The 13,841-nt window shown below is 40.5% G+C and overlaps 1 protein-coding gene across 3 annotated transcripts in view; it reads left to right on the plus strand.

Annotated features, from left to right (window-relative positions):
* Positions 1–13,841, plus strand: part of PCNX2 (pecanex 2) — a 305,450-nt gene that overhangs the window by 154,825 nt on the left and 136,784 nt on the right. For 2 of the 3 annotated variants that reach the window (XM_032841083.1, XM_032841081.1), the window contains exons 18-19: positions 9,418–9,510; positions 10,336–10,486. In XM_032841083.1, the coding sequence (XP_032696974.1) occupies positions 9,418–9,510; positions 10,336–10,486 (244 nt within the window). The remainder of the gene's footprint in view (positions 1–9,417; positions 9,511–10,335; positions 10,487–13,841) is intronic. The other variant, XM_032841082.1, reaches the window with a different exon arrangement.

A 13,841-nucleotide genomic window follows, 5' to 3' on the forward strand; every position in this document is an offset into this window, starting at 1 on the left:
GTTCGCAGTCCCAGTTCTAACACCTGCATGGTACAAACCCCCTACATTTATGAATAGAGATTGAACTGGCCGCGAACTGGAAAAGGCACCTCATGGCAAAACCAAATATTTGCTCCTCCTAGGTCTCCAGCATTTCCCAAACCAGTTTTCTAAGGAAAATGAGCAGCTTTCAATAAGAAAAAAAAAAAAAAAAAAGAAAAAAATTTAACTACACAAGGAAACAAGGAACCAGTAGAAATAGGTCTTCAAGTACTTCACATACTGGAACTATCAGATTTTATTTTATTTATTTATTTTTAAAGATTTTATTTATTTGAGAGAGCATGAGTGTTGGGGGCGGGGGCGGGGGCAGAGTGCAGAGGGAGAAGCAGGCTCCCTGAGATCATGACCTGAGCCAAAGGCAGCCACTTAGCTGACTGAGCCACCCAGGTGCCCCTAGACACGTATTTTAAAAGAACTGTACCTACTTTGTTTGACGGAATGAAAAGTAAAACTTATAGACAATAGAAAATAATAAAATGATACAGTATGTTTGAAAGAGAACCAAATAGACCTTCCTAACCAAAAAACAAACCAGAAAATGAAGCAGCTGAAGAAAACAACACACACACACACACACACACACACACACACACACACACACACGTATGGAAGATTAGACACCCCTGATGAGAGAATTAGTGAGCTAAAAGAAGAAAGTATCCAGGGATGTAACACTGCAGACCAACAATTAAGAAATACAAAATAAAGATGAAGACATGCGAAAGAAAGAAGACCTAGCATAAAACTAATCAGAATTTCAGAGAAGTGGGGGGCGAGAGAGACCAGCACACCATCGATGTCTGATGAGATCCTATCTGAGAATTTTCCAGAAGTGATGAAAGGCTCCAATCTGGAGATTCAAGCATCCCAGTGAAAGACAAGCAGAGTAAAATATAAGAATCCACAGGGGACAAGCCATAGTGAGACTGCAGACACCAAGGACAGAGACCATCCTAAAGCAGTCAAACCGAACAGATTACATTCAAATGCATGAAAAACAAAATCTCCCTTATCAGAACCAATTATAGAAGGCAGAAGTCTGATGTATTTAATGTTCTGTTAAAAAAAAGTAACTGCCAAGGTAGAATTCTAGGCCCAGTGAAAATATCTTTCGGGGCGCCTGAGTGGCTCAGTGGGTTGGAGCTTCTGCCTTCGGCTCGGGTCATGGTCCCGGGGTCCTGGGATCGAGCCCCGCATCGCGCTCTCTGTTCAGTGGGGGGCCTGCTTCCCCCTCTCTCTTTGCCTGCCTCTCTGCCTACTTGTGATTTCTGTCTGTCAAATAAATAAATAAAATCTTAAAAAAATATATCTTTCAAAGGAGGGCAAAATGAAAATATTTTAGGCAAAAGGAAGCTGAGAAACTCTCACTAAATGTAATGCTGAGACCATTCTACAGATGGTCTCAGATGGAAAGTCTAATTTGCATGAAAGTGCAAAGAGAAATTTAAACAAGCGTTAAGTGTATAAAACCATAAGAAGAGGATAACCTACAACTTTGGCTGGAAGGAGAAGTGGACCCAAGACTTAAAAATTCTTAGTAATGTCCAGGAGACAAATAAAGGTACAGATTAGCTCAAAACCGTGGTAAGTGAAGGATGCATGTTGGAATGTTCAGTGTAACTGCTCAAGGAGTAGAAACGCAGCGTGTAACTTCCTACTCTGTACAGAGGGAAAAACGGGATGATAAAAAAGTGTTCTTCCTCAGTTAACAAAACATAATAGGACTCCCATGTGGCACTCTGCTTAAAAGTCAATTCCAGATGCGTTATACACCCAACTATGAGATGACAAAACCTGGAAGTGCTTAGAATCCTAATAAAGGAAGTAATCTTTAGGATAATTCTAACGTAGGAAAGACTTTTTCAAACAAGAAAAAAAACAATGGAAGTTCATTACAGTTATGGCCTTTGATTTATCAAATAATAACCAAAAAGAGTATTAAAAAATAATACACAGAATGGGAAATGATTTTTTAAATATATATAGTAGAGAAAGCACTAGTGTTGAGATGAAAATTGCTATCAATCGTTAAGAAAGCCAGATATCTCAATTAAAAATGGTCAAAATACACTTCACAAGGGAGGAAATAAAAACACCCCAAACCATGAATACACGTGTGAACTAATTAATAATCAGGAAACTCTACACTGAAACCACACCGAGTTACCATTTCATTCTTCCTAGACTAACCGAAAATGAAAAGTTCTCACAATACTAACAGTAGAGCAAGGGAATTCTTATGTACTGTTGGTGGTAGTATCAATTAGTGTTGCTGTTTGGGAAACAATTAGGTATCATAAAGTTGAAGACACACAGTACACCCAGCAGTTCTGTTCCTGGATACTTACCCTGGAGCAAATCTTGCACATTTGTACCAGAATACACATATGAGATTGTTCCTCATCTCGTTTATTCATAAGGGCCCTAAGCTGGAGCCGTTGGAAATGGCATCAGCAGTGGAATGCATAGTACACAGCGTTGTTTACTGGACGTGCACGCAATGGCAGGGATGAGTCTTAGCCATGTAATGTTGAACAAAGGAAGCAGGACACATCTGGTGCCATCTGTTGGGTGAAAATAGGCCAGCCAAACTGCTTACCTTGTGTACACAAGGAGCAGATCATTCTTGTTCAAATAGTAAGAAACTTATTTTCACCACAGTCCAGGAAGTTGATATGGAGCCCCCAAGAGGGGAAAGAAGAGTTTGTGATCAGGGAGGCAGATAAGGGATTTTTTGGGTACTAGAAAGCTAGATTTCTTGAATCAGTTGATAGTTACTGAGGTATTCACGTTATAATTATTTTTTAAGTTGTACATACATATTTTAAGCACTTTCTTATATGTCTGGCCCACAATTTTAACAATTTAAAAGAAATTTTCAAAAAAGTATGAAATGAAGTCAAACATTTATTCACATACTAGAAAGGGGATAATTTTCCAGGCTTGGAATCTATAAAATGAAAATAAATAAAACACTCACACATACACACACAGTTAGATGTGAGTACATAAAACTTTTAAACGTCTATAGGTTTAAAGGCAATAAAATTAAATAATTTGTTAAAATATTCGTTGCAAATTTGACAAAGTTAAATATCTTTCTTATACTAACAACTCACAGTTTAATTTTCAAAACTAATCAAATGATATATATATGTATATATATTTCATTTAGAGATAAAATAGTCACAAGTAATTGTGGAAATTATATTTAACCCTACTTTTACAGAAAGAAATGTAAATTAAATTTAGATGGCTTTTTTTTCTTTTTTTTTTTAAGGGAGAGAAAGCATTTATGTGCATGATTGGGGGTGAGGGGCAAAGGGAGAGAATCTCAGGCAGGCCCCACACCCAGCATGGACCCCAACCCAGGGCTCCATCTCACAACCTTGATATCCTGACCTGAGCTGAAATCAAGAGTCAGAAGCTTAACCAACTAAGCCACCCAGGTGCCCCAGAGGTCATTCTTTCTTGTCCACTCAATCAGCACAGAGTAAAATAATGATATTGCCAACTGGGACAGGATGAGATTTCTTAGATATTGTTTATATTTGTGTAAATTAGTAGAATCATCTGTGAAAGCATAATTTGTCAAGAATTATAAAATTCATAACCTATAATATAGTAAGTTGATTTGTCAGAGTTTTTCTAGAGAACGAACTTAAAATAGGAAAAAAAGATTTAGGTGCATAAAGATCATGATTGCAGCATAATTCATCATGGTAAAACGTGGGAAACAATCTAATAACCTAGCGATCAGGAAACGCTTGCCTAAACATGGCACATTCAGTTTCATTCGTGAAATTAATGTTTGGCCTTTCCACTACGGCCCTGTTTGTATGTGTATGTGTGTGTATGTTTATGGCATCACAAGATAAAAAATTCGTTTGTCATTAAGTGACTATTAGTAAGTCTTACAATAATATACATACAGATAGTGCTTACAAAAGAAAGTACAGTTGAAAAATGTATAAAATTGCATGTAAACTATGATCAGACCTTTATAAAATATGCACAGATAATCCCACACACATCATGATGGCAGCTAGATCCATGCCTCAGCACTCGCAGGCAAGAATACTGGTCCAGAAAGCATAAAAATGCTAATGCTGTTAGTGTCAGGATATAATGATCACGAATGATCTATTTCCTTTTTTCTCTGTGTTGTAGAGGGCTGCAATATTATGTTATCCTATAATGGAAACATTTATTCATACTAAAAAATTGCAGAGACCTAAATTTGCATTTTGCTCAGATACTTTGTACACTGATTTTTGCAATACCTAACATCCTGTGGTTCACTTTTAAGACTTAGGATATTTATCAAAATGAAGCAAAGATTCTAAACCTGTTGTTTAAATAACTAATTCAACAGACTTGGAGTTATTAGCCTTCAAGCACGTGGAGGAAGAAAGGCAACACCAGCAATTCTCCTTTCGTATAACAAAACTGAAAGTAAAACCTCAGACATTCTTACGTCTTTCAGTAACAGAGATGTATAATATATATTAAAATCATCAAAGTCATTTAATTAGAAAACCAAGATTATAAATCTTTACAGTATTAAAGGCTGTTTTTACAGGACACAAGAAAAGTCTCTGAAGTCTGGGTGTTTTCAAGATTGCTTTTTTAAAAAGATAATATTATCACGTTTGTTATATGGTACTGCATTTAAGACACTCAATTCAATACACAAGAAAAAGAAAGGTTTGTAAGAATAGTAGTTGTGGGGCTTCTGGGTGGCTCAGTGGTTAAGCGTCTGCTTTTGGCTCAGGTCATGATCCCAGGGGTCCTGGCATCGAGCCACACATCAGGCTCCCTGCTCGGCAGGAAGTCTGCTTCTCCCTCTGCCTCTGTTCCTCTCCCCTGTTTGTTCTCTCTCTTCCTTCCTCAAATAAATAAATAAATCTTTAAAAAAATTAACACTAGCTTGAAAATCTCAATAATTACCTTTTGCCATCATATTTGGTGATAAATCTTTTCAAAACTTTTGTCTATTTGCAGCTGAGAATGGGGATGGAGAGAAATTGTTTGACTTCTTGTCATTGATTTCTAAAGTTCCTTTTTCTTATTTTTAAATTTTAAAAATTTAAACTTATTTTGAATTTATTTTTTAATTTTAAATGTATTTTCTTATTTTAATGTTCTTTATATATTAATATAGATATAAGTTCTTTGTTAGGTATATATTTTGCAATTATTTTTCTCAGTCCCTGGTTTGCCTTTTCATTTTGTAACAATGTATTTTTGAAGAGAAAAATGTTTAAAATTTTCATGAACTCCAATTTAATGACTTCTTTTCTTTTAAAATTCCACATTTTAATGTTCTATTTAAGAAAGCTTTGCCAAACCCAAGGTCACTAAGATTTCCCCTTATGCTTTCTTTGATAAATCAATAGTTTAAGTTCGGTTTATAATGCACATTGAGTTAAGTAAGTTTCATATGTGACATGAAGGAAATGTCAAGGTTTCTTTGTTGCTGTTTTGTTTTTTTCTAGATAGCCATCCAGTTAGTTGTTCAGTTCCATTTGCTGAAAAATTATCTTCTCCTCATTTAGGGGAAAGCTGTCATTTCACCTTGACACTTTTATTTAAAATCCTTTGACTGTATATATTTCGGTCTGGGCTCTTTTTTCTGTCCTCCTGATCTAGATATATTTTTGCTCCAATACCATCAATTCATAATTCCTACAGGTTTGTCATAAGCCTTGAAATCAGATATTATATATCTTCCAAGTTAGTTCTTCCTTTTCAAAGTTGTTTTTACCTTTTCTCAGACGGTTGCATTTCCAAGTAATTTTTGAACTAGCTTAGCAATTTATACAAAAAAGTCCTATTAGGATTCCACTGGATCTGTATATCAGTTTGGTAAGAACTGACTTCTTAGTAATACTGACTGAATCTTCAAATCCATGAACATGGAATGTCTCTCCATTTATTTCTTTAGTTTCTTTCAGCAGGTTTGTGTAGTTTTGAATGTACAGGTCTTGTACATTTTTCTCAAATTTATCCCTAAGTATTTTATATTTTTTATGCTATTATAAGTGGTATTTTAAAAACCAAGTGTGTGAAATTATGGTCCACATCATTAGTCATTGGGAGATGCAAATTAAAGCCATAATTAGCACTACATCAAGGTTTTTCAGCCTCACACTGTTGATATCCTGAGCCTTATAATTCTGTGGTCAGGGACTGTCCTGTGCATTGTAGGACATTTAGCTGCATCCCTTGGCCTCTACCCACCAGATGCCAAAGTCACTCTCCCTCTTCCTGAAATATAGTAGTCAGAAATGTCTCAGGACATTGCCAGATGTTCCTGAGGAGGTAAAATTGTCCCTTTCTGAGAACTGTTACAGCACTACACAACCCTGGAATGGCTAAAATAAAGATTACTGACTATACGAAGGGTAGGCAAGGGTATGGAGTAATTGGAACTCTCACACACTGCCAGTGAGAATGCAAAAAGGTTACAATGACTTTGGGAAACCATGTGGCAGTTTCTTTTCCTTTCTTTTTTAAAAAGATTTTATTTATTTATTTATTTATTTATGGGGGGGTAGGGAGGGAGAGCACAAGGAGGCGGAGAGATAGGCAGACAGAGGGAGAAGACTCCCTGCTGAGCAGAGAGCCAGACATGGGATTCAATCCCAGCACCCTGGGATCATAGCCCAAGATCAAAGGCAGCTGCCTTAACTGACTGCAGCTCCTTAACTGACTGAGCCACCGAGGCACCACTGTGTGGCAGTTTCTTAAGAAGTTAAGTATAAATCCACTATGTGTTCCAACCATTCTACTAAAAGAGAAATGAGAGCACATGTCTGGAGACAGGGCCGTGAATATTCATGGCGTTATTTGTAATCACCAAAAACTGGAAAGATCTCGAATGTCTACCCACAGCTGTGTGCACACAAAGGAATATTACACAGCCATAAAGAGCGGTGGCCTATTCATACAGACAACCTGGATTACTCTCAGAATAATTACACTGAGTGATTGAAGCCAGATCAGAGAAGGATACATTTTCTACAGTTCCACTTACATCCTATTCTAGGGAATGAGATAAACCACCGTGATGGTGCCGATCAGTGGTTTTCTGTGGACAGAGGAGACAAGGGGGCATAGGTTAGGGAAGGTCAGGGGAGGAAACTTGGGGGCATGATGGCTGTGCTACTTACCCTAATTATGATTATGGATTTCATGGGGATGTTCATATGTCAAAACTCACCAAGTGGTATTCTTTATACACATGCAGGGTTTTGTGTGTCAGGCATATCTCCCTAGACCTGCTTAAAAAATACAATACAGAAAAGAAATGGGCAGGAGGAACATTTGAATAAAAAAAGGCCATGCAATCATTTGTATTTACAACGGATACTCATGACACTGACAAAAATCAGTGGAATTCCCACATGTCATCCAACTATGAAAAAAATAACAATCACCAGAGCTCATTCTCCCTCTTGCTTTAAGGAACCCAGAAATGTAACCCTCCTCTCCCCAGAAGTTGCCCTGATGGCCCACTTTGCCTTAGGCAGGATTCAAATTAGAATATTTGAGAAAATGTTTATCTTCCCTTCTGGGTTAGCAGTCAGTAGTTTTTAAATGACATAAAACCATGTCAGTAAGAAATAGGAAGGAAAAGTTAATTTCTCTTCATAGCCTAAAGATTCAATGAGCTATACAGATCTTTCCTTCAGGAAAGTCTGGCCTTTTGTAAATCTTTGGAATGAAAGGATACCTGAATTTTGGCCATTCATTAATAGTAAATTTCTGGTGAAAACCTTGTGATCACAAAAATTTTATAGATTCAGAATGAAACCCCCCCCCAAAAAAGCCCAATGATTTGCCCTGCTCAAAAATCAGGGAAATTCTTAACCACTTTTTAGCCATATTATTTATACCATTACTAAGAATAAATCTAGAAGTTAGTTTATCACTGTATGATTCTTCCCATATTCAATACCTGTATGTGAATTATAGAACAGCTTTAGCAGATAATTGGTAAATGGACATTGAGAATATATCTCTTCATTGTATTATTATTTTTAAAAGATTTTATTTATTTGAGAGTGAGAGTGTATGTATGTGCACACACACACATGAGGTGGGGAGGGACAGGGGGGAGAGAAGAGGGAGGGAGAGGGAGAGAGACGATCTTAAGCAGAGTCCCTGCTGAGTGTGAAGCCTGATGTGGGCTTGATCCCAACCCTGAGATCATGACCTGAGCTGAAATCAGCAGTTGGATGCTTAACTAACTGAGCCACCCAGGTGCCCCTTTTCACTGTATTATTAATTACTTTTATCAGGAGTGTTGATTTTTTCATCATATGGCTCCAGGTTCATTATTACTCCATTTAAGCTGTCTTTCTGATTTCTTCCCATCACTTTGGGTGCTAATTCACTCAGAAAGCCAGTAGCACGACTTGCAAGAATGCCACATTTTAATTTTAAAAACAAGAAAAAAAAATGTAGGGAAACAGATGTACACAGATATAATTTTCTGGCAGAGAACATTCAAAGCAATGATTTAAAAGGCATTATTCCCTTTCAGTATGAGATATTGATATATTTATAGCGATGGCTTCAGAGTTTTCCGGTGCGTGGTACCTTAAAATGTTCAATAATTGTGTACTGCAGCGAGTTGGCCTCTGTAGAAAGAAAAAATGTGATGGTCCCTTGTGTCTCTTTAAGATCTACCAGCCAGCACTTTTGTGCTGGATTTGCACTAACAGGCCATCCTCCCTATAATATTCATGCAGTATTAATAACATCCTTTGGTCTAACATTGTTTTGTTTCCCCCCAGCCCCCGCTTACACCGCAATTTTATGTGATGGAAAATTATTAGCAACTTACTGACATTTTCATTTTCTGCATACATGTCCATGATACATGATTTAAATGATTTGGAAGTGGCCTTTATCCAATCTGACTGGGGAATTAAACTGTGAAATCTTCTGGTCCAAAGAAATAAGTGAATGTGTAAGAGGCTTCTGTTTGGCAAACAGCCTGCATGTAAGCTCTACTGAAGCCAAGATGAACACTTTACCCTCCTTTACCAGATCGTGGGCTCTTGTATCTGATCTGTGTTCATAGAGAAGAACCTTATGCCTTTTATACGCATAGAAAGCTTGTTTCCTGCTGTGGCTAGCAGGTGCAGGCCGACCTCCCCCTGTGCATTCCCCTTTCACCACCCTTTGCCTTATTCTCACGGATGGCCCATCCCGTATGTGCCCCTGGGAGCACATCAGGTAAGTGATACGCCGGGAGATTAGGGTATCCAGAGTCAGTATCCTGTTCCCTGACTTGACCGGTGACTACAGAGTTGCTGAGAGAACAAAGAAGGGCAGACTTTACAGCTGGTTCTCTCTTTGCAGAAGGACATCTTAAAATCGGATCTCGTTATCTGCTCGGTGGCTGCTGTTCTGTCATTTGCCATCAGTGCCAGCACCGTGTTCCTGTCCTTGCGAGTACGTATCCATTCGACTTTATGCTCTCCCCACCTTCTTAGCTTCCTTAACAACAGAGCCCGCTGTGGAGCTCCAGGGCATTGGCAGGATAGTGGAGCCGGAGGAGAAAAACAGGACACCAGCTAAGAGGTTTAAGGAACATACCTGTGTGCTGCGAGGAGTTACACCCAAGATGAGAATTGGTTCACATGGCAGATTGGGTTCAAGTGCTTTATCCTTTGTCCTCCCACACCTGGGAGCTGTGCTGTTTGTTAGAGCATCAGCACACGTCCTGGGACCCAGAGGTAGTGAGTCAGCCTGACGGCACCCTGCGGGGAGCAGAGACTGGAGGCATTAGCACATCAGGAGTCAGACAGAGGTCCTGGAGCCAAAAGAAGCTTTGAAACATAACTTTCAGTTAGAAAAACAAGTGGCGAGCTCTAGATGGGGTTTCTGGCTTGACATTCCAAAAGTTACTCTCTCCGAGTGGAAGTATTACATGCTGAGGGGTTCCTTCCAACAAGGAAAGTCTTGTTAGTTGTATTGGTTATTCTTGACCTCTTCTTTTAAAAACAACAGCAACACAGCCAAGGGCAGATTTCCCTTGGCCTTTGAACTTCCCGGGGCCAGCTCTCAACCCTCCCCCCTGGCCCCCCACTTAGTGGCTCGCAACACAGGTGGGTTTTGCATGGAAGAAATTTTTGGAAGTCTGTAATGAGAACTGGGGTTGCCTCTCTGTTCTGCTAGAGGGAAGAGGGGAAGGGCAGTAGTGTTATAGATTATTCACGGACGTCCCTCCCCTCTCCTGCGAGGCTAAACAATGAGATTTGCCCTCTTGTACCACAGCCATTTCTCAGTGTTGTGCTGTTTGCCCTGGCTGGCTCGGTGGGATTTGTGACCCATTATATGCTCCCTCAGCTCCGCAAGCACCATCCGTGGATGTGGATTGCACACCCCGTTCTTAAAAACAGAGAGTATCAGCAACGGGAAGTGAGAGGTCAGTAATATATCCCTCGTTCAACACCAGTGGTGCAGCGGTAGGCATCCTTTATACCACAGTGTGCACAACTTATGTGAATGCCTGAATGCCTTGGAACTATGTATTTAAGAATGATTACATGTTACGTTATATTGTTAGATGTTACATTATATCTATCTTACCATCATTTTAAAAAAGGAGACTGTGTACCTTGGAGTATACAGTATTGTTTCAGAAAAGAAAGCTAAAATGGAGTGAATGAGAACTCTGTTGTATAAAAACAGTACTCGGTTATTTAGTATTGGGGGAGATTAATTTATATCACTCCGACCTCAAGATTATGCTGTTCCAGCTTAAGTTGGCTGGGGACCGGGAAGAACACCTCGCTGCCCTCCCATCCTCTACAAAGCTTTTTTTTGGGGGGGAGGGGTGGTGCGGCTGGGCGGGGATGTAGCAGAAACTGCTGAACCTTTGGGACCTCTGAACCCTTGAACTTCGCTTCACTGGCTCTGGTTACTTAGACCTAGACCCATACTTGATTGCTTTAGGAGTTCTCAGGGCTATTTCTGGTCATAATCTAGACAGTGTCAGAGCTTCTAGATAAGGAATCTCGGGAATTTCTCTGGTAGCTCTTCCCTTGCTCTGTGATCAATGGATGGCGGAAGGATTGATTTCTCCCCATTTTCAGACACACTGAAGGCATTGGTCAGAGTTTATAGCTATAGTTTATAACGAGCTAGCACTGGGTATAACTTTATAGCCCTCTGTACCCCTCTGTTGTAGAGGGACACAGTCAGTCGTCGTCCCATTCCAGGTACACGGGTATGTGAGTGGGGCCAGGATTGCTGAGCTGCGAGAGTGGACTGGACTCACAAGGCTGGTCAGCAGCAACTTTGGTGGACTAGTGCGACAAAGGGAAAAGGGGGCAAAATAATCTAAGAATGAAGACGCAGAAGAATCACTTAAAATGCTGTTAAGAGCATTTCGTCAAGGAGCATCTCGGGGTGGGTATGAGGAGCTGCCTTGATCTAAAACAGCCGACTCGGGAAAAGTGTAGATCATTTAGTGGAGAGACATGGCCTCATGGGTCTGCCACCCGGATGGGGTTCGGAAGGTGGAGAAGGGTCATCACCCCAACTGTCCTGCCCTCAGAGACTTCCTCTTCCCACCTGCAACACCAGCAGCTCGCTTAAGGGTGAAACTTAATATATTCGTGCTTAATATTTATATATATTCATGTATACACATGTATATATTTTAATTAAATTAATACATATAATATACATTTTTTAAATGTTCTGTTTGATGTCAGGTGCTACTTCAATGTAAATGATTATCAGTGTTATGAAACCTGAAGGAAGATGGGCTCAGAGCAGGGCAATGTGTACGGCTAGTTCATGTTACAGCTCGCTGTGCAGAGAGGCGCATCCCATGCCTGCTGGTGGCCAGGTAGAGCAACCAGAGGAGACCGATGTCTACAGAGCTTCTGAAAGTATTCAGATCACATCCCCCTTTCATCTTCTAAATCTTTAGGAAGACTAAGTTTTGGGGTGAAATTCGTGGAATTTGGGGGAGGGGTTGTTATTTCGGCATCATTGATCTTGGTTGGAGATTTGAAGTATGAGGCTTTGCCTTGAGAGGCTGCATGCATCTCTGTATCCATATCAGCTACCCCTTCCTCTGCTTAGCTCTTTGGATGCCCTGGGATGAGCACAGAGAACTTGTCGAATTGAGAGAAAGAAGGGCAAGACAGACGGGGCTCAGGCTTAGCTTACTGTGGTTGTTCAGAGCGTGGAGTTCGCAGGGACAATATGGAATTCAGCAGTCAGGAGTTTAGTTCAAAACCAGTTTGTCTGGTTTGCTTTGGTTTTGGTTTTTAGTTTGCTTATTTTGTTAGTGTGGTGGTTTTCTTCCCGGAATCAAACGGAGCCCAGTTCAAAACAGAATCATTTAGACGTTTTAAACCTGTGTGGCCTTTTCAGTACCAGATTCAAGTCCAAGTAACGTGAGCGTGTTTGCATGTATCAGCTCCTCTTTGAGGGCCAGTAGCCGGGCGGTGCTGGGTCTCCATCCCATATGCTGGGCTGGGAGCTCATGCTTGTGAGCACGGGCTCTGTGGATGTTTCTCCTTTGCCTGCATTAGCTGTTCATAAGCCACCTGAATTCTAGCCAAAAGTAATAGATTTGACAAATTAGGCATGTAATGAAGAACAGATTGCATTTCAAAATTGTGTGCATAGACGGAAAATCCAAATATTTAAAATATGTTAGTATGAACTCATTGAAAAGCCATTACTCATTTTGGTATCATCCGAGTCCTGAGTTTCCTTCCTCCTCTGCCCCTGGCCTTCTGCCTTCTAGATAGTTCACTCTTTATTTCTTCTACTCCTAAGAAAACATGCCCAGGAAATTCAGACCAACAGTATACCTTTTAACGTGAAAACTGTGCTCAAATCTTTTCTCTTCATCGGATCACAGAGTATTATAACTGCAAAAGAAGAGAGAGCAGAGCAGGGTGAGCAGATCTGTGGTAAAGTCACAGAATCCCCTAGTCCCCTGGCAGACATCGCTAACTGAGAACAATCCAAAAACTGGGCCCGGGGCAGGCATTGAATTGGCATGTGAGGTGAGGCACATGTGCTGTCCCGTCTTCGAGTTCATGGAATGCCATCCCACCCTGGGAGCCTGCAGAAGTCAAGGCACATAACTTCGGTCCCAGCAAGTCTGTGGCCAGTGAGTGACCAGCACGGAGGGCATCTTCCTCCAGTCCAGTGCTCTCTCTGCTACCTGCTCTGCTCTCGGTCTAGCGCGCTGATCGTGTGTAGCTTGTATGCAGCTCTTAGCATGGTGCCGCCGTCATTGTTATCCCGAAGGGCTTCATCACTGCCGTAAGTTCTGAAGAGTCCATCGTGCCGTCGTCCCAGGCCAGCTCTGCAAAGCTTTAATCCCGGGTTGAAACAGACTTGACTGAGGTCAGATGATTCAGCTGTCAGGTCTCTGTTTAAAAACCAGTCCCTCTGAAAGTCCTTCCCTGACCACCTGGGTCAGACTCACTTCCCGGCTGCAACCCTGAACCTCCCTTTCCATCATAGTCTCTCGAGTGAATGTGAGCAACATGCCTGTTTGCTCGTGCTGGCTCGCCACTGCTTGCTGTGATGCTGGGCACAGAGATGTGCTTACTGAACGGCAACTCATTTAAGTATCACCCACCTTCTATAGGCTAGAACAAATTAAACTTGGTGTATAGGCTTACTTTCAGTTTACTTTCCTTTCTGCATACCTCCGATAGGTAATTTTACTTGACATATAAAATTATGTGGAGATACAAAATAAATTTTGATATAAAATTCAGTCTACAATAGGTTGAAGACTG

Source organism: Lontra canadensis, unplaced genomic scaffold, assembly GCF_010015895.1.
Source record: "Lontra canadensis isolate GAN:19392208 unplaced genomic scaffold, GSC_riverotter_1.0 scaffold120, whole genome shotgun sequence".
Lineage (NCBI taxonomy): Eukaryota > Metazoa > Chordata > Mammalia > Carnivora > Mustelidae > Lontra > Lontra canadensis.